The sequence below is a fragment of the Pogona vitticeps genome, chromosome 2, assembly GCF_051106095.1.
Source record: "Pogona vitticeps strain Pit_001003342236 chromosome 2, PviZW2.1, whole genome shotgun sequence".
NCBI lineage: Eukaryota > Metazoa > Chordata > Lepidosauria > Squamata > Agamidae > Pogona > Pogona vitticeps.
This window is the reverse complement of record NC_135784.1, coordinates 195,728,787-195,749,934: the sequence shown is the minus strand read 5'-3', so window position 1 is coordinate 195,749,934 and position 21,148 is coordinate 195,728,787. Positions and strand designations below refer to the sequence as shown.

The 21,148-nt window shown below is 42.9% G+C and overlaps 1 protein-coding gene across 2 annotated transcripts; it reads right to left on the bottom strand.

The window, feature by feature from the left end:
* Positions 1–1,013: 1,013 nt before the first annotated feature.
* ARL9 (ARF like GTPase 9) lies at positions 1,014–16,226 on the bottom strand. 2 transcript variants are annotated; one of them, XM_020814924.3, is made up of 4 exons: positions 15,920–16,226; positions 8,216–8,384; positions 5,907–6,082; positions 1,014–4,502 (listed from the first exon to the last, which is right to left on the bottom strand). In XM_020814924.3, exons 1-4 carry the CDS (start codon positions 16,100–16,102, stop codon positions 4,323–4,325), a joined length of 708 nt encoding a protein of 235 aa, XP_020670583.1. In that variant the 5' UTR covers positions 16,103–16,226; the 3' UTR covers positions 1,014–4,322. The 2 variants fall into 2 exon arrangements, with proteins under 2 accessions (XP_020670583.1, XP_072847955.1); XM_072991854.2 differs by lacking the exon at positions 15,920–16,226 and having other exon boundaries at positions 8,206–8,329.
* Between the last annotated feature and the right edge of the window lie 4,922 nt (positions 16,227–21,148).

Sequence of the window (21,148 nt, the reverse complement as noted above, 5' to 3'; positions counted from 1 at the left end):
TGAGAAGGAACATATACAATCAGTCTGTCATATTTATCTTAACAGTAAACTTCAGAGACTTTAAAAATCAGAGCAATATTTTTGGGAACAATCACAAAGAAAAATAATAATTCAATGAGCAGAATGGATAATCACTGTCTTATTTCACTTGCAGGAGGACACGGCAAACGGGGGAAGTGCACTGTTATTGTAGGTAATTGTTATGAAAACTTTGCAATCCCCTTGACCTATTTCTGCATCTCGCTAGTGGCAGATGGACCACTGCTTTGGAACAACTGGGGTCAGCCATATTTGAATTCTTCTTTCTGTGCAATAGTGCAGGGGCCCTCTCTGTCCCTGGTAACTCTCCTGTGGGTACAAGGAAGAATGATATTGGAATTATGTAGCGGCATTTAAAAATCCATTTCCAAATGGTGGCACCATCAAAAACGAAGGTGCCATGGAGCCACATGCCCAACCCATTCCATGTGAATCCAGCCTTCTCATCTGGATTTCATCTTGCTGCCAGGAGCAAGTTTTGCTTTCTATAAATGGGCCACTGTATTTGTTTTAGACATTTCATATATGTTTAAATAAGGGTTGTGTGTATAAGTGTTGACTAAATTTAATGTCTAGATCAAAGCTATAGATTCACCAGGTTCATGCAATACCCGGATACCTCCTCAGAGTTTCACAAAGCAAACTCCAGAAATTCAATTTTCTAACTCCAGCCCTTGATTCCTCATCTGCCACTTAGCTGTTTACACCCATGATTCAGTTCAAAGACCCGTTCTACAACAACTGTGCGGGAGTAATATGGTCCTTGGCCAGTTTTCCCTTCTCCTCTCTAATATTTGTTCTATTCAGAGGGTGGGTTTCTCCTTTTGATTGAGATATTAAACATATGCAGGAAAGCAAAGGGGGAAAAAAGGTAATTTATGTGTGTCCACTACCACTTGAAAATATTCTTCCTCTCCTTCAGTGGGAAACCAAGGGATCTCATGGTAATGTAAATGAAACTCAAGACAACAAAACAGAATAAAAGTATTGTGGCTTTATAGAAACAAACTGCTTCAGCATAAAAATGGGGGAAAGCATTCCCAGAAAACATGTACATTTTCTACTTTTACGAAAACGTTATACAGTTTTTCTCCAACATACAAAGAAATATCACTTTGATTTCTTGTTACTTTGTCACTCTCTGTACAATTTAACAGCAGAAAAAGTGGTTAAGAAAGGAGTCTGAAATGAATTTTGTCTAAATGGTGCAGCAGCTTACACCCCTGAGATATTTTGCACAGTTTCAGATCTTTAAGGGAAGCTGTCACTCTGAGGGGTGAGAGCTGCAGACTAAGGCCTTCCATCATGTATCACTATTGATCATCTGTAAGGTGGAATCTGTATGAGGGGATGATTCCAAATGAGGAAGTAGAGTGTTTATTTGTTACATTTACACAGTGTCCTTCCTTCATGTAGCTTAAAATTATAACCACTACCTTAGAACTGCAGAGTTGGAAGGGACCCTATGGATCATCAAGTCCAGTCCCTCTCAAGGAGGCCCAGTGGGGAATTGAACTTCCAACCTCTGGCTCTGCAGCCAAATGCCTAAACCACTGAGCTGTGGTATATATGCATCTCCTTTCCACTTTACCCTCAAAATAACCCAATGAGGTAGGTCAAGCTAAGAACGTGTGACAAATAAATGTTCACCTAGTGGATTTTATGACTGAGTGGGGATTTGACCCCACACCTCCTGGTGTGTAACACTCTAACCCAAGCACCATGTTGGCTCACAATGCCTTTCATATACAATTCTCACCATTCTGCTATATCTACCATTTTCAGTTTTTTTGCAATATCTGTGAATAAAGCAGCAGAAGAAAGGGGCGGAAGAGGGGAAAATGTGAATAATGTGAGGATTTCCTAAAAGCACATCACCACAAATGTGGGTTGGTGACAACTCACATCTAAAGTAATACTTTTGCCTCATTACATGAAGTTCTGCTCTAATGGCCCTTTAAATGTAGCTATTGTCCCGTGCAAAATTCTATAAGGGGGTTGTGCTTTGTGAATGCCTTGACCTATGGTAATGTTTGAACTGCACCAAACCTATATTTCTCTGTCCTGGTGGTAAGGGCAGCTTGCTTTTCCCCCTAAACTGAAGACTCCCTTCTTCTGTAACAAACAAAAAGTTCTCCTTGGGAAACATTCACAACAGATTACTTGTGAAATCTGGAAATTGAAAAAGTAGTTCTATGAAAAGGTTTCCTATTGTGAACATCCAGACTTTGGGCTACAGGAAATGAGAGACTGGGAATTAAAATACTATTTATAGAAAGGGAAGGACGGCAACCCTTCTAGCCTTTACAGTCAACATCTCAGTATCAGCTAGAAAATATGAAATAATCCGTACCCAGCATTTTCTATGACACCCACTACCTGTTTAAAAAAGAACAAATGATGGGCACTGATTCTGTAGGAAGAGGAGGAGTAATAGATGAATCGCTTCACTCTTTTTAATTTGGAGCTCTCCACTCAGCTTTTATTTAAAAACAGATTGCATTACTTCTCATGCTCAAAACATTCTGAAATATAAAGAAATGAAAGTCTGGGTTGGCCATCCTTCCTCTTCCTCTCTTTGGAGCAATCACCAGAAGAGAGCAGAGTGCTTTGCAACTACTGTACAATACTTTTGTAGTTATCCCCTGCCCCCAAAATGCCCCTTCCTGTTTCTTTTTTAACAACCCCAACAAAGGAGTCAACGTCCTTCTTGGAGATCTTCCTCTGAACCTTCAGTGACCAAGCAAGGATGCTTCAGGGCGAAGGCAAAAGGTGTGTTGCTTCTCAGCACCCTCTCCTGCCCTTTCGCCTGACAGCTGGCTACACAGCAGCGAGTGTAACTCTTCAGGCTACGAGAAGAGCCAGTCTTTGCCAATTCCTCAGTTTAAATTTCCCCACTGGGATGATACTGTACTGAGAAACCTAAGCAGCAACTGGCCTTGTTCAGATTACTGTTTTTTCCTCCGTGATAAACCATGAACTGGTTGCAGATTCCATCCCAACCTTGAACAAAAAATGAATGACCAAAGTAGGATTCCCTGCAGATAGCTGAATGTCGTTATTCCCTGAAGTTATTTGAAATATTAAGCCCTGTTTACTGGGTAGTTAGAAATCCAGGAGACATTACTTTTTTAGCGTATAGGTCATTCGGGCAGGAGGGACTTATGGTAACTTGTTCACTTTTTGGCGACTGTAAACCACCTCTTCACTTTTCAGTCTTGGGGGGACAGAAATGTCTAGCCAGGCCCAGCAGCTTTCTGCAGGTCTGTACTCTTTCTCTGCACATTAATAAATTAAATGTATTTACATTGGTGCCTCGCTAGACGATGATAATCCGTTCCACTGAAATAGCTGTTTAGCGAAATCATTGTCTAGCTAAAAGCATTTCCCCATTGGAATGCATTGAAATCTGTTTAATGCGTTCCAGTGGGGAAGAATCGTCATTGTCTAGCAAAGATTGGCCATAGGAAAGCCACTTTGCGAACCACCGATCAGCTGTTTAAATAGCAGTCTTGCGAAGCTTGTGTCCCGAAAACACCCGTTTTGCAAGCGCGAAGGGAGCTGTCAAAATCGTCGTCTAGCGAAAATCGGTTTGTGAAGCAGGGACCAAACATTGTCCAGCAAAATTCCCCCATAGGAATCACTGTTTTGCAAATTGCTATAGCGATCGCAAAAAGTCAATGTCTAGCGAAAAAACTGTCTTGCAGGGTAGCTGTCTAGCAAGGCACCACTGTATTAATAAATACGCAAACTTCAATGGAAACAGTTATGGAGCCAGAAATGTGCTTCAGATTTAAATAAATGTATCTAAAAGATGACATCCATGAAGTTTCTGAGGAATTCATAAACCACAAAGTAAAGAACCAATTCTTCTTTGATTCTTCAAGCTATAGTTACAGCAACAATGACTCTCTGTTGCAAATGCATACACTGTTCTTCATGGATCTGGTTGTCCAACAGTATGAACCACCACACAGCTAAAGTCAGCAGTGTTATCTACCCAAGCAGCAAGAGTGTGTTTTTCTCCTTAATCTGGGGGGAGGTCCAATTATCCCCATTGCCTTCCCTATTTTAAAGGAAAGGCTAATTTTCAAATAAGCATAAATACATTTTAAAAAAGAACACCCCCCCCAAAAAAAGGTTCTTCAAGCTTTCAGAATCACCTTCCTTGCAATGCCACACCTATGATTAATCACCACCACAGTCGGATCAAAATGTGAAGTACCAGGATTTATAGCTAGCAATACAAAAATACTCTCTGCCCCTTCGTGGTGCAATTCCTATCATAGAGTTTCTGACACCAGTTGTGAAATCAATTCCCGTGTGTCCTTCAAGCTCGAAGAGATCTCCAGGCCCTCTTTTGCCACATGTGTACCGATCAAGAACATCTTTCTCTTGTCTCCAAGGTCAGATAACGCCAATGCATCGTGAATGTCTGTGATACAGTATGCGTGTTCAAGATCCTGTCCAGAAAAAAGCAAAATAGAAGAGGTTTGATGCTAAAACCTAATCCACCTCTATACCCTTTTCCAGCCTCCAAAGTCTCACCAGCTGATCCAGTGGCATTGTAACCCACCTCACCTGGCTGAACTGAAAATGGAGGAAGACCTTAGCCATACTCAGCTGTTATAGCTAAGTAAATGTACAAACATGGGCCATAGGCATTAACCTTGTTCTGGAAGTTCTTTCATGCACCAGTGTTGCTTATCCCCTCTCCTTTGTACAGGCAATGGAACCAGTTACCTTGAGAGGTGGTGAGCACTCCAACACTGGAGGCATTCAAGAGAAATTTAGATGACCACCTGGCAGATATCCTTTGATTTGTATTCCTGCATTGAGCAGAGGGTTGAACTCAATAGCCTTATAAGCCTCTTCCAACTTCATGATTCTATTCTACTCTGTTCTGTTCTGTTCTATTCTATTCATGTTCACTTGGATGCAGTTAGAACCCTCTGTGTTCTGTGACAGGACAGGATTCTTGGCTACCTAGAAGCTTGTGCTCCAAAATTAGGAGGGCAATGCTGTTCATCAACAGCATTTGACTAACAGTACTTCATTAGATACCTCATATTTGCCACATACCCAGCTTGCAGGTATGATAACTTCTTTCCTTTCAGTGGAACGCAACATTTTAAAATGAAAATTGAACCAGTTCCACAAATAAGGAACAGGCAGCAAGCCCTCTGCTTGGAGGATCACAAGTAAGTTCAATTAATCAACAGAAAGGCTTTCAAAAAGGATTAATTGGGTTTAGCACTGCAGGTCACAATGTACGATGAACCCATTAAAAAAGAACTGTTTGATATGTTCAATTAAAAAGATGTTCCAGAGTGTAATAGGGCATCCATTAAAAAATAAGCCAATGGGTGTTTACAAAATGTAATGGGCTTGCACCTCTTCATTATTTTATGGAACTGGTTCTTAGCAGGTTTTGAAAGCATGTTCTAAGAAAAGAGTGCCTTCTTCCTTCACATGAGGTGGTAAAGCCCATCCTACACCAATGATGAAAAAAGTACCTCATCATCTACAATTATGTTTGCAACAAGACTATTATGGTTCTGCCTCACATGCTTGACCACCATGTAGAGGGTGAAAGCATGGCTGTGCCCACCAGCCCCACCCTTGTCACCAGACCCCTGGGGACCCTACTCCACCAGGGACACCATCCTGCCATTGATGGCACTATGGCATTCTAAAGAGCGCTTCACCATTAAGACACTAGAACAAGGCCCTCGTTGTTATTATCTACATTAATGGTCCCTTTGGGAATCTAGATGTGTTCTCCATTGATGCTCTCTCTCTCTCTCTCTCTCATTCCATAAGCCAGAAATATGAATTCTATTCCATGTTTCAGAGTTCACATTTACCTGTTTATTGGCCAGAACCATAACAGGCAAAGTTGAGTTACTCTGGACCAGCTGGTGAAGAAGCTGCTTTGCAATGGGCAAGCGTTCATGATCCGCTGAATCCACGACATAGATGAGCAGCAGGACTCTCGGCAGGTACATCTTCCAGTAGTCCCTTAGAGGCTCGCTGCCTCCAACTGCAAGTCAACGGCAAAAGAAGACAAGGTGTCAGACCTATTGCAAAACAAGTCCTCTACTGTGCATTAGCACCGCTCATCTGTGGCCTCTCATCAAAGAGTACCCCTAAGTACTCTGTTGTCTTTGAATGGATCTGAAACTGACAGTCAACATCTCAGACAGCTAACTCTCTGACTCACAATATATGCACGGCATCAAGAAAGCACTCTGCACTTTCCATGTACAGTATCTGGAATGTCTGCTGTAGACTACTGTAACATGCTCTACAGAGATCTGCCTTTCAAGACAGTATGAGCGAAAAGATCAGATCATATCACACCAGCTGTCCTGTTTGTACATTTCTAAACCCCCTCTGAAGTGTTGGCTTTCATCTATAGGTTCAGGGCCTTGATGGACCACCTTTTAAATTTATTTTTAATCATTTTTTTGTTTAACTACTGGGAATCAAACTCCCAACCTCTGGCTCTGCAGCCAGAGACCTAAACCACTGAGCTATCCAGCAGTTCATCTTTTGGAGAGCTACTGAACCTGAGAGTAGGCAATAAAGGGTTTGATGCAAACACAGATACCCACAACTTGCATTTCATGTACTCTTTTTCTTAACTGTCTCCATGACTCTCCAAAAGTGCTATGCAGATATCTAGAATGGCTCAGCCTGTTTAAAAAAAAGGCATGTGGCTTGCAAACATTTTTTGTTCAGAACACAAGTTGTTCAGAACTCAACAGAAACATTTAATTATTTAGCAGCTGCAACAACTAAAATGTATCTACAAATGTGGGTTCTTGGAAGTGTATGATGAGCCACTATTTTATTTGTTGTTGTTGTTTAGTTGTTGTGTCCAACTCTTCGTGATCCCATGGACCAGAGCACGCCAGGCCCTCCTGTCTTCCAGTGCCTCCCGTAGTTGTGTCAAATTCATGTTGGTCACTTCAATGACACTGTCCAACCATCTCGTCCTCTGTCGTCCCCTTCTCCTCTTGCCTTCACACTTTCCCAACATCAGGGTCTTTTCTAGGGAGTCTTCTTTTCTCATGAGATGGCCAAAGTATTGGAGCCTCAGCTTCAGGATCTGTCCTTCCAGTGAGCACTCAGGGTTGATTTAATTCAGAATGGTTTGGTTTGATCTCCTTGCAATCCAGGGGACTCTCAAGAGTCTCCTCCGGTATCAATTCCTCGGCGGTCAGCCTTCTTTATGGTCCAGCTCTCACTTTTTTCTCACTATTTTATGTATCAATTGAGCCTGAAGTTGGACATGATAAACCTTTCAAGCAAGGATTGCTTCACGTACAGCGTTGAAACACTAGACGCTGTTCCAAGTCCTCCATACAGAGCACATTACCATAGTCTCTCGAGACTGAAGGATGCCTATGCCCTATGAAAATGTATACTGTATCTTGCACCTTCAATGTGTATCAGCATTCTCAGGGTAATTCCAAGTCTAATTAATAAATCTTGTGGGTTTAAGTATAATCTCAGTACACTCCTACTAAAATCAGTGAGCCTTCAAAGTGCTTAACCATGGCTTGATCAGTTATCACCTATATCTGATGAGCATCCTGGTGGTATGAAATTTAGACTTATTCCCTCTTTCCTGAAATTAATGTTTCTATTATGCAGCAGTCCATATCCAGGGCAATAATTTTGAATTCTCTCCAAATGTCTGTAAAACATTTGAAAGGGATATGTGGGGAGTGGGAACACTGCACTGGCCTTCCTAAGTCCATAGGATGCAGCACCTCCAATGGCAACCAGAAAAAAGCCACAACTGGCTTTAATACAAAGTGGATGGAAAGCAACTATGTTGTTTTCAAGGTTTGTATTCTGGGAAGTCTCCTGGAAGTACTGTAGTAATCAGCTTTTAGACAAGACATACTGTATGTCCTCTGTACACCTTGTCCTACGGCGTTATCAAACTTAACATTCAGTGGTGTCTGCAGGTGAACAGGGATCATGCTTGTCCTAAGTTCCTTAAGACTCACAATGTCTTAACTGCTGCCACAGGGATGACTGCTCATACCTAGACCTCAGGGGTGGGGAGGGAAGACAGTGGTGCCTTCTTAAGCTAAAATTATAACAGTGGTCTTTGTAAAAAACAAAAAACAGTAGTTTCTCATTAGATACCTATGCTTACTTTCTAGGAATTCCATCTTTGTCTCTTCGGTGTTGATACAAACAGCGTTGATGCCCTCTGTGGGAGCCGTGCTACGCTTTACTTGGTTAGTTGCTAGGGAGTGGAGAACACTCGTCTTTCCAGCCCCGTCCAGGCCCAGAACCAAGATTTGTTTGCTGGATGGCTTATCCTAAAAGGTACAAAGCAGGGCAATAATGAGTTCACCTACAAGGCCAGAAACACAAGCCTGCATGCAACATAATACCACCATGAGCAAACTACAGTAATCCCATTTGATTTTGGAAGCTAAGCAGCTTGGTTAATACTTGGATGGGAAACCACCGGGTAATACCAGGGATTTCCAGGTAGGGCTAAAAAAGAATTTCTTTTATAGCCGAGCAAATATATAAACATGGACAATATGCCAAACCATGTTCCAAATTTTTGTTATGCTCACAAGAACCAAAAATTTAACAAAGCAATAGAGTGTTGTAGGACTCGAACCGCTGTTCTTGGGGAAGTAAAATCACTGAAAATCTCCTTCAGTGTTTACTTGATTTCCCTATAGGTAAAATATCAGAGATGAGTATCTGCTCCAAACTTTTTATCACAGCCAACTTAGATCAATTTGGTACAAAATTATGTACGATTTTTGCCAGCCTCCTGTGTTGGCAAAAAGGACATGACAGGATGAGTAACTGCACTTGTGCTAACAGTGCAGTTAGATGTCCAGGGTCCTTCCACAATAAATATGTGGTTGCTTAAGGATACCATAGGCTTCTGATTCTGTATTATGTTGCCATTGATTCTGCGTACTTTTGACTGTTAAGTAAACGTCAGCTAAAATCTTCTTGGTTTCTAATGAACCAGTAAATGCTGGCAATTAAGTCTTGACAATAAAACTGTCATCTGAATACAATATCAAAATGCTGAGAGTATGTGTGCTGTATTTTAAAAGGTAAAAAAAGAGCATATATTAGGAGCAAGCCCTACAGAATTTAATGGGGCTTAATTCCAAGTAAACTTGCAGACTGAGCCATGACTGCAACTTGACACAGATACTTGAACTGCAACTCTCAAGTTATTTGAAAACTTTGAAGGGTTTCCAGTTAATGGCAGATGTGCATTACTGAAAGCTTGCTTATGATTAGAGATTGGGGTATACGAATACCTCTGCACAGGTGGCGATACGAGGGTCCAGCCCCATGGGACCGGAAGGTCCACTCACAATTCTGCCACTGCCACGAGCTGCAGGATCCTTCCTATCACTCTGGAGATCGTGATCGGCTCGCCACTCCTGGGAGGAGGTGGGACAATAAGCCTCTTTGCCAGGTTGAAGAGTAGCTCACAGATCGCAAGCTCCGGAGTGATAGGAAGGATCCCGGAGCTCATGGCAGTCGAGGAATTGTGAGTGGACCATCTGGCCCCATGGGGTTAGACCCTCGTTATCGCCACCTGTCCATCTCTACTCATGATCATTAAATTATCCCCTGAAATTTGCAAATAAAACCTGGAAGATATCACAGAGCAGAGTCCCTTAATGTGTAATGCTCCAGACATTTTAGACCACAATTCCTGGCAGCACACCCACTTGTTAGGGATGATGGGGCATGCATTTCAAGCTATTAGGTGAGCACCAAAGGGAGGCTGTTCTCGAACAACAGGCTGAGGCAGGATGACAGTAAGGCTCAGTAAACATTGCAGTCTCCTCTCTGTGAGTGGGATTCCCTCTTTCATCCATGACCCATCATTCTCTGCAGCATGCAAGAGGTCTATGGAAGATGCTCAGGGCTCCCTCAGCAGACAAGCCAATGTGGAAATCTTTTCCTGGAAACTGTTATGTTACCAGACTGCTGCAAGAGGGCTTGTGTCACACACTGGTAACTGTCAGAGCAATTACTAGAGCCCATAAATGGCAACTCAAGATGCTCACATCCTTTAAAAGGATTTCTGGCACCTTTGAGATTAACAAATATATTTCAGAGTGAACTTTGATGGACTACATTTATTTTCGTCTAAAGAGGTGGACTATAACAAATGAAAGCCTACACTGAAACAAATCCGTCAGTCTTAAAGGTGCCACAAGTGTTGCTGTTGTCTGCTTCTATTCAGGCTCGAGCAGAATAACATGACTGCTTCTCTGAAAAAATCTTACCTTATTATCTCCATATCACACTAAGCTATACTAAATTAGTATCCGCACAAATTATCCCACAATGTACCTGGATGCTTTGTTCTGTATTTACACAGTGGCACAAAGAGACACGCATCACTCTGCAGCTTAAGAAAAAAGGCAAGAGGTTCCTGCTCCTGTGAGTTAATCAACTAAACAAGCATGGGCGGTGCTATAGCTACTATGAGCTCCAATGCCCAGAATCATTCATTGACATGGGGATCATGTGAGCTGTAGACCAAACCATCAGGGGTGGGGTGGAGGACACGAAGGTTCTCCCAGCTGTGATTGACATTTTGATAGAAAAGACTTTGGGTACAGGGAATGCTGTATGCAGACTGGCTTTTCTTTAGGGGATTCAGGAAAGGCTTCTCAACAGATGTTGAAGAACCTCCACTTCTATTTTCCTCAAAGTAAACTGTTACTCCATGAAGGGACAGGATGGAGGTTAGCATGAAATATGGGGGTGGAACAAATGCCTATCATACTTTGAACTTCTTGGAGAAGAGTTAGGATAAAATGAAATAAATGAATAGGTATCTCAGACTTCGTATTTCATGTTTATCCACCCTTACAGAACAAACCTCGAAGAGGAAGTCAGTGATTCTCAACTTATTACGCTATATTGTTTCTATGCGGGGTGGGGGTTCATATAGGCACTAAGAATTGTTGCTATTAACAGAAAAAAGCTTCAAAAGAAATGTCTACCAAAAGGGGGTCTTAAATCATCAGTAGGTGTGAAATGCCACAATTTGAATCTACCAACCACCACTGTCTCTCTGTCTTAGAGCCATGTCTTCTAACAGCTGGAATCCTGTTGCTTAGTGAAGCAAGCCACTCATTTGGTGGAACTATTCTAGCTGTGACGTGCTGCACTACATAGTAGGCATCCTTACCATAGTCTCTTGAGACTGAAGGACGCCTACTATGTAGTGCAGCAAGTCACAACTAGAATAGGTCCACTGAATGAGTGGAGATTTGGTGAGTCAGCTCCTCTGCTATGTTCCACTGGTTCAATGCACCTCCTCGAGTTGCAACATACCACACTAAGAAATAAGATTTCAACCAACATGAGACATCTTAAAAGACTAAACTGTTAGTCCACTGATCTTTATAGCACCTAAGGACTTTCGGTGCAACATAGCTATTTCTCTGGTATAAGAGTATTTTTATGGCTTCTCTTCCCCTCAGTCTTAATCCAAAGTAAGATTCTGGAAAACACTGACTGGGATTCTTTCCTTTCTCTTTTTCTTTTGTAGTTTATTTTTCATTTTTTCTTCCCCATCTTGAAGAATTGTCTATTTAATGTACGAATTCTTTTTATATTTATTGTTGTATTATGTGTTTGTAAGCCGCCTAGAATGGTCGCAAGACCAGATACGCGGGATATAAATAAATAAATAAATAAATAAATAAATAAATAAATAAATAAATAAATAAATAAATAAGATGAGCATCGACCAATCCTTCTCTGACTGCTACATGCCACGGTTTCAGATTTAAGCTCCCCCCTCCAAACTACTAATCAATGCTTACATAACAAGATGAAGTGTCCCTTACATACTAACTCAGAGCACAGTGTTTCTGGATATTCATGTTATCTTAAATTATGCTTATGTTGAAGCAGAATAACAGTATTAAACTCCAGGCTTGGATGGATAAGCATTTGCCACCCACTTTTTAATTATATACCAAAGAACCTATATACCACTCCATTACTGCACAGTACTATTCCATGTGGTTTATATAAAAACAAAACAATGGTCGGAGGATCTGTTAGCATGAGCTTCATTTAAACAAGTCTCATACCCTCAGCCTTAATGTCTGGCCAGAATGATTTCTGGACTTTTATCCTCTCTCTCTCTCACACACACACTCACAAATTAAGCAATGCTCAGCCTAATAGACGACTTGTCTATTTTTGAGATTTTAGTGATCTAAAAAAATTGTGCTTGTTTTTCCAACATCTTTTTCTGACAAATGATATCATGTTTAATCATTCATTTCTGTTAACTGATCTTCAAGTTAATAACAAAGGGGGGATGCTTTGCAACAGAAACTGCACACCAGAGAAAGCACAGATAATGCCTTCTAACAATACCTTACCACTCTGTATGTGCAAATGTTATCCAAGTTTAGGGGAGTGTACATATTTTTGTGCCTTGTGGGTTAGATGCCCAAAACTGCTGAAATGACTGACACATATGAGAAGCAATAACGTCCTCTTTTGTTCATGATGTGTATCGCCAGCACTGGGATAGCTGCTCTGGGCTTGAGCGTGGAGCCAAGGTCTGGAATGTCATATCCTTACTGTGCCTCCGGAGAAAGAGGCCAGCTGAGATCATCAGGGTGCATGTGTGGCTGATGGGGTTATTTTCCCCATTGCGTGTGTGGCCTTCGGCAAGTTGCACAGTCCCAGAGCGCCACCAGAAGTAGTGACTAGAAAAATCACTCCTGAGTAATTTATACCTGAGAAGCCATGAGAAGATCAGCAGAAGTCAGAATCAACTTGACAGCAAATTATTAGTACTTAGCAATGAAGGCTTTCTGTGTCAGTGAAAGATTTTACCACTCTTAAGCTGAGACGTGCTAACATCAAGTCCCAAATCACCATAATTTTTAGCACACATAGCACAGGCTTCTCTGCCACCAGCAAGCACATCATACCTTTTAAAGCAAGAGAGCAGTATACATTGTAGCAGGGGGGGGAAAGCTCTACAGAGAACCATTAAAATTGCCCAGAATATCATCGGGCTCCAGCTATCAACCCTGGATGACATCTTCACATCCCGCTGTCTGAGGAAGTCACACAACATCCTGAGAGACTCTTCCCATCCTGCTTACAACTTTTTTTTGAACTGTTGTCATCTGGCAGAAGATATACAACAATTACGAATCGGACCACACGTTTCCTGAATAGTTTTTATCCCAGAGCTATAATTGCACTTAATAATGAGCTTAAAGGCCTCCAGTAGTGAATAGTTGGACAGTGTTACTTAGTCTGCGGTGTAGATCTTTTGTATTCTTAGTGAGGGATTTTTAGTGGGTGGGGAGTGTTTGGGGATTTTTTTGTGTGTGTGCATGTGGGTCTGGTCTCTGGGTGTCTGTGTGAATTTCATTGTATGGGTATACTATGTATATATGCTGCTCTGTCTGGTGACCAGTTCCTCTCCACAGAGCAAGTAAGGCAGTTTGTTTCCAAGATAACAGCCAAAAAGGTCCAGGGTATGTAAAAGAATAGGAGAATAATTTTTAAAATATAATAAACCTCCCCTGACTTTTTTCTTTTACTATAAGGTGGCAGAATGTCTTCTACTTCTTCAAGTTTAAGTAACAGCAACCTCATTTAGCGCATGTGGCTTTCTTTGGACCCAATCCATAACTTTTGTTCTCATAGACAAGCAATCAAGAGAATTGCCAGATTCTCAAAGATGGAAAAGTTGAAGTTACTCGGCTAACAGCTTGTGAGCAAACTGCCCTTCTTGCCTTGTGGAGAGGAAGTAGTCATCAGACAGAAGGGAGTAAACCAGTAAAATATCTGACAGGATAGTCAGGCAACATGGACCCTTTTTGGGCAGAAGTAGGAAAGCTGCAGCCTTTCTGCTGATGTAAGACACCCTGAGCCTCTTCACTGGACGAGGGTGGGCAACAATTGTAATATATTGTTTTTGTTGCTGTACCCTGCCCAGAAATCACAAGCTATAGGGAAGAATATCAATATTCTAAATAAATAAATAAATCGGCTAACCAGGGCTGATAGTTACTGGTATCCAATCACATCTTGAGGACCTCAGGTTCACACACATGCTTCTGAGATCCTTTAAAAAAATCATTTCAAATCCAGGGATGTCACACTATATCAAATTAATCTCCAGTGACTCAGCTTCGCTTTGTGCCTGTCAGTTTCATTGGGACAGCTCTTTAAAACAGAACTAGACCATTAGATGCCAAGTCAACCAAAGACAAAAAGGAGTGAGCAAGTTAGAAAAGCAACTACTCTGAAAGTGACTCACCACAAAGTCAGCTTTGCCAACAAAGACGGACAGCAAGGTAACACCAAGACGGAAAAGCCAACCTGAAGAGTTTTTCTACTCTAATCTGTTTCCACTCTGGCATTAATAGGATTCCACCTTACTGGTTTTAGACTAATCTGTCCCTGACCTTGAAATGCTTGTTGTCCATGTCTGCAGAACATAAGATTTACGCCTGAGTATCACACAGCAAACCTGGAAATAATGACAAAAGGATCAAGAACCTCTACGAAAATGAAGTTAAGATTTCTGGATTACAATGTGGGTTTTTCGCTACCCAATTGACCTACCTCATTCCCTGTAAAACTGAATCCCGGCAATGGGTAATGCTAGCTTCTGGAGACTGATCTAAGTTACTGAGAAATCTGCATGCTCAGGAAAACACTGAGGTATGGGGAAACATTTTTCCAATTAAAAAAATATATTCAGGGGGGCACCCTGACCCAAAAACATTTTCAGCGGACTGAACATACTCAGCAGTCTTAGAATGTTAAGCATCCCTTAGATAAACAACAGGAATGTTGTGGCAAAACCTTGAATTTTCTGCTTCAGCCAATAAATAGCGTTCTCGAGATGGAACAGATTTTAAGCCAAAGCAGGAAAAGCAAGTGGCTGTTTACAAGTTTAAGATATAAAAACAGATATTTGTGCATGCATAACATGCCGGTCATGTAGCTGAATCCCATTTGCAGTTACTCAGAGACACCTTGTTTCCAAACTGGATTTTAGAAAGGGGGTTGTCAAGTTCTGAACTTTGCCACAATTTCCAGGAAAAAAGACATGCCCTGAGCTGATCTAACATTTAAGACTGTACATTATTGGTATTAAAAGTACTTGCTTATCACTTCTCAGTCCACCAGGGACGAGAACAACAAAACAAAACAAAATCATTTTAAAAAGAAATAAAAGACAATGCCTACAAACCAATTTTACAGCACCACCCCTATTTCTCTTTTTCTCAGCAAAGTGGAGCAGACAGAGAAGTAGAACTCACACAAGCCCTGCTCCTCAGCCCCCCCCAGATTAGTTCTCTCCCCCTTTCAAACCGAACAACATACAAAAGAAAAATACCTGTACAGTACTACTATCAGCAGAAAGAAAGCGAAGAAAACTGCCAGGTGTACGAATTGTCCATGTTGTTTACTGGGACCCCTCCATCCCACCCCTATTCACACCTGAAAGGAAATCTGAGCTGGACCTAAGTTTTCACACATATAAAGGGGGCCAGTCCGTAAATGGTTCGGAATGGAGGCTGCAGGAAGCGGCGAACCCGACGACAGGCGAGGCCAAGCAGAACACGGGAGGCGACCCCTTCTGCCTCGCGTGCTCACGTTCTCCAGGCACGGATTTTATTGTTTAAGAGGGAAAAAGCATTCGGCAATGCTAGCCCCTCAAATGCGGGCTCAATAGGCGGCAGCTAGACGCAGGTTTGCCCCCCTCAGTCGCTGGTTATGAGAACTGGGCCTAAACCCCTTGGGGATCGCCGCCGCCCCCCTCCCAGGGGAACTCCCGGCCCCTCACCTGCAGCTCCGGGGTGCAGCCGAGGGCGGTTCCTTCTGGGGCGCTGAGCAAAGGCTCCTGAGGCGGGCAGGGCCCCGGAGGAGCTTTGGCGGGGAAATAGCTCCTCCACACCGCATAAGCGACCCCTCCGGTGACGGCCACCGCGGCGCCGGCCAGAGCGATCTGCCGCAGGCTTCCCGCCATGGCCCCGCCAGAGGTTCACGGGAAGCGCCCGAAGGCAGGCAGGAGAACGCGCCGCCGCGCCTCCAAGCAGGGCTGGCGGCTTCGCCCAGCAAAGGCGTCCGCCGGCTACCCGTGTGCACGCCCTCAGTCCAGCCCATTCCAGCCCAGCCCTTCCTCTCCCCGCTGACTCGCCTCGACCCGCCTCCTGGTGCCCTCTGCGGCCGCGCCGGGGCCTGCCAGCGGCCCCTAAAGTGGAGCGAGCCGGCCATCTCTCCCAAGAAGCGCTTCCTCCCGTCTCTCTCCGGGCGCGCAACACGTGAAACGCCCCCATTTCTCTGCCGGAGGGAAGGACCGACGGGTAACCCCCGCCGTAACCACCAAGGCTTAGGTCAGAATAGATACACGTCAAGCGGTGACGGCCCACTGGCATCTTTTGTGTGTGTGTGTGTCACAATGATGTGTTACACCCAAAGCAGTCCCCAGCTCTTTCAGATAACACTGCTCTTCACCTTCCTAAACGTCCACCTGTCTGTAGCTATCTTCTGCTCTTTTTTTGTTTCTGGACACACGAGCAAAGTATTCTATCACAGGTTTTTGAATATTAAGAGTTGCGAGGGATTCCGCAACCTGTTCCGCCCAGCAACATCAGAAAGGAAGAAACTGGAAGAAGTCAGAAAGCCAGTCCAGGGGAGGCACCGGGTGATATAAAAAGAAGAGCTGAAGAGGAGGTCAGAGAAAGGAGGAGTGAAATAGTATCTAAGGAGTTTGGTTTTGGAGTGGGCTATATAAAATAATTACTTTGTGGCAGGGAGAGCTAGTTCTAAAGTTGACACAATTCATGTAACTTCAAACTTAAGAATGTGCAGCTTAACCCTTGTGATATTTCAGTAAACAACTGATTTTAGTTTCAATTTAAAAACCGCTTGGTTACCCCAAAGAAAGCAAACGGCAGTTTAAAGGACAAGGAATGGTCACATGAGTATTTTTAAATGTTTCTTTATTGGTCTTATTTAATATATCTTGGTCAATCTCTAACGTTCTTAGCATTCATTGAGAAACTCGGCTTTCAAATAATTTACTTTCATAGTTACCTGCATTCAAGTTATAACTGCCTGCATTAAAACCCAAGATACTGCAACATACAATAGAACTGAGGCAGTGACCAGAATCCAATTACTCACATAGGCATAGGTCAAATGGCATAAATCTCCGTGGCATATTTCTGCTGGGTGAAAAGTCAATGCCAATATTCGTCACAGCTGAGTTGCTCGATTTGACAGGGAATGAGGAATACAGGTGTCAACATCTAAAGCTGATTAGATTTACTCTGATTTAATAGTGGTGTGTAGACAACAAGATTCAGGCCACTGACATGAAAAGAACCTATTCCTTTGAGGAACTTCAAAACAAGTACCATGCAAATCAGTCTTCTAACCCAAAAGCAACCTGTTTTTGTTTAATGAAGGTCTTTAATCTCTAAAGGGACGTGGTGACACTGCAGGTTAAACCGCAGAAGCCTCTGTGCTGCAAGGTGAGAAGACCAAGCAGTCGTAAGATCGAATCTACATGATGGAGTGAGCTCCCATCGCTTGTCCCAGCTCCTGCCGACCAAGCAGTTCGAAAGCATGTAAAAATGCGAGTAGATAAATAGGTACCACCTCGGTGGGAAGGTAATGGCATTCCGTGTCTAGTTGTGCTGGCCATGTGACCACAGAAACTGTCTACGGACAAAACGCTCACTCTATGGTTTGGCAACGGAGATGAGCACCATGCCCTAGAGTTAGACACAACTGGACTAAATGTCAAGGGCAATCTTTACCTTTACCTTAATCTCTATATGTCTCCTTGAACATTAGCAATTAATACAGAGATAGTACAACTCTATCTGCTCTGCTAAAACAAAGCTTTTTAAAAAGCAAAGTTTTTCCTTTCTAAGGCTTAAGCAAGAATGAAAATTCCAAGTTTACAATAAAGAGTAGAGAATGTGAAAATTGCTAGAAATATGACCCAAAAGTGAGCAAAGAGAATAAACAGCAGATACAAAAGATTTGGAATCCTTTGAAATTTTTGGATTATTGTTGTCTACGGAGGTTCAGAGGGGGGAAAACAGTCTGTAACAGTTTCAGACCCAGAGGATGTCATTATTATAGGCAGACCATATTAATCAAAGCAATCAGAGGAAGGATTCCACTTTTATTCCTCCTACCTTGTTTGTGTGTTTATTTAAGAATGCCTCTGACCAATTAGAGGAAGCTCAGAGAATAGAGAAGTAAATGAGAGATGATTATAGAGAAATGTTGTAAAACAAAATGCAGGCGAGAGAGATGGAAGTAAATAGACAACACTGAGCATGGTAGTAGTAGAAGTGAGGGAACAAAGAAAATTCCTCCATCTCCTATTTCATGTGCCCTTTCCTCTGTAGCCAGAGCAAACAAATGCAAGTAGAACACAAAGTAGGATTGGGAAAGAGAGATATACAAGGGGGTGCTGACAAGTATTGAGCCTTTTTCCAGAAAAAAATTGAGGTAAAGCTATAAATTGCAGGGTGTATTGGCTAATTTGTCTGTATTCAATGGTGCAAAAATCAACTGCGGTACCTATGATTTTAACTTACCTTTCATGTTCAGCTCCAAAGTGAACATGGCAGCACCTCCAGAAAAGTCCAATGTGAAAAAGCATAGGACCATAATCAAGTTCCTGTTTCTCCAAGGGAAAGGTGCAAAACTATGGGTGTCTGGCCCTTCATATGCAACAGTTAAACATTGGGTTGTCAATTTTAAAACTGGCTATTTCAGTGTTGAAAGTGATAAACCCAGTGGAAGGCCTGTTTCTGTTTGTCTCTGTGCCTGCAAATGTGAAAGCCATCCATTACATGGAGGACCGACGAGTATCAGTCAAAGGTATTGCTATATATCTGAGAATATCACATGAGAGAGTTGGTGCCATTATCCACAATGACTTGGAAATGAGAAAGCTGGCAGCAAAGTGGATCCACAGACTTTTGACAACCAAACAAAAGAGGAAATGCGTGGAGTCATCAGTGGCTGTTTTGGAACATTTTGCAAGAAATGAGTCAGATTTCCTGGGCAAACTGGTAACTGGTGATGAGACATGGATCTACTGTTATGATCCTGAGACAAAGGAACAGTCCAAAGAATGGAGGCACAGTGGTTCCCCCCAGGCCAAAGAAGTTCCAAGTGCAAAGGTTGGTGCAGAAGCAAATGGCAAAGGTTTTTTGGTTGTTGTTTTTTTGGGGGGGGGATAAGAAGGGAGTTCTGCTGGTGGACTACCTCCAACAGGGTTCAACCATCAATGCAAAATATTACTCTGCTTTATTGATGAAGTTGAGGCAAAACATCAAGGAAAAACGTCCAGGAAAGCTCTCCAAAGGTGTCATCCTGTTGCATAGCAACACCTCATCACACACTGCAGGTGAAACAATGGCAAAACTGACGTCCTTAGGCTTTCAAGTGACGCCCCATCCACCCTATTCTCCTGACCTGGCTCCTTCTATTATCTGTTCCCCAAAAAACACCTAAAGGGACAACGGTTTGGGAGTGTTCTGGAGGCAACTAATGCTGTAAATGAGTGGTTACACCAGCAGTCGGAAGAACTTTATTTGCAGGGACTTAAGAAGCTACAGGACAGATGTCGCAAATGCATTGACTTCCTGGGGGGAATATGTAGAATAGTGTGGCAGTTACAGCTTCCTAGCTCAATTTTTTTCTGTGTAAGGCTCAATACTTATCAGCATCCCCTCGTAGATTATATTAAAATTATGAAGAAAAACAGGCCACAAAGGTGGAAGAATTCTCACTATCCACATCCCAGTCAGTTTAAGTCTGGATTCAAAGCATTGCCTGGAGGGTGCTGCCTACTCATATACTCATAGACTTGGGGTTAACACATTGTTGCATGATTCCAACAGGCCACAGAATTCTGAGTCCTTCTAGTTGCCAATTCTTGTTATCTGTTACGTACATTTACAAGTAATTTTACAGGACACCTTATGATACCCAAAAGTAGTTACAGTGGTGCCTCGCGCAACGGTCGCTCCGTAGAGCGACGAATCCGCGCAACGATGCTGTTTTTGCAATCGCAAATGCAATTGCAAAACGGCACCTAGATAGGGGAAAATTCACAGAGCGAAGGTCAGTAAGCGGTTCGCTTACCGACCTTCGCTTTGCGACCCGCCGATCAGCTGTTCCGCGGCTTCAAAATAGCCGCTGGAACAGCCGAAAGGGCCGGGTGCAGCATTTTCGCGCCCTTGGTAAGCAAGGGGAGGGCACGAAAACGCTGCCGGAACAGTCGAAATGGCCGCGCGCAGCATTTTTGTGCCCTCCCCTCGCTTACCAAGGGCGCGAAAATGCTGCGCCCAGCCATTTCGTCTGTTCCGGCGGCCATTTTGGACCCGCCGGACAGCTGATCACAGCGTTTTCGTGCCCTCGTTCAGTGAGGGGAGGGCGCGAAAATGGCTGCCAGCCATCCCGGAACATCGCACAACGGTGAGTATTCGGCCGAATTGGAACGCATTAAACCATGTTTAATGCGTTCCAATGGCTTTTTACTTTCCGTTGAGCGATGTTTCACACAGTGAGGGTTAATCCGGAATGGATTAACCTCGCTGTGCGAGGCACCACTGTATAGTGTTACTTGTAGTAACTAGCTACTTCCAAGCCCCAACAGAAAGGGTGGGGAGGGAGTGTGCATGCATAGCTGTTGTTCCGCTGTCAGACAAAATGTATTCTTTGTTTGAGGGATAGGATACAACAACCTCCCAACAGTTTCTGCTGGAGCACTTTGATCTTAAATGGTATCCCATTAGACGGGGGTTTGCAGTGCCCTATCCCTCCTGCCTATGGAGTCTGTACTATCAGCCAGAACAGAGGACATGCAAAGAGCTCTTCTCCATTGCTCCTGTAGACGTCCAGCTTGTACAATACTCTGGTTGCAACCATTATGAATAGCCTACAAAGCCTGAGAAAAGGAAAGATAGAGGATAGCTGTGATGCACTGGAGAACTGTACTCAAGGTATTTACTTGTAGACAGAAACCATATTTGCAGAC

Bases quoted from the DNA above. Each gene is read 5' to 3' on its own strand.
- ARL9 (XM_020814924.3), bottom strand. From the start codon at position 16,102: ATGGCGGGAAGCCTGCGGCAGATCGCTCTGGCCGGCGCCGCGGTGGCC. The intron at 6,083-8,215 runs GTAAGCATAGGT...GTTGACTTGCAG, and splicing joins AAAGATGGAATTCCTAGAAA to TTGGAGGCAGCGAGCCTCTA. The intron at 4,503-5,906 runs GTAAATGTGAAC...TTTTCTGGACAG, and splicing joins TGGTTCTGGCCAATAAACAG to GATCTTGAACACGCATACTG.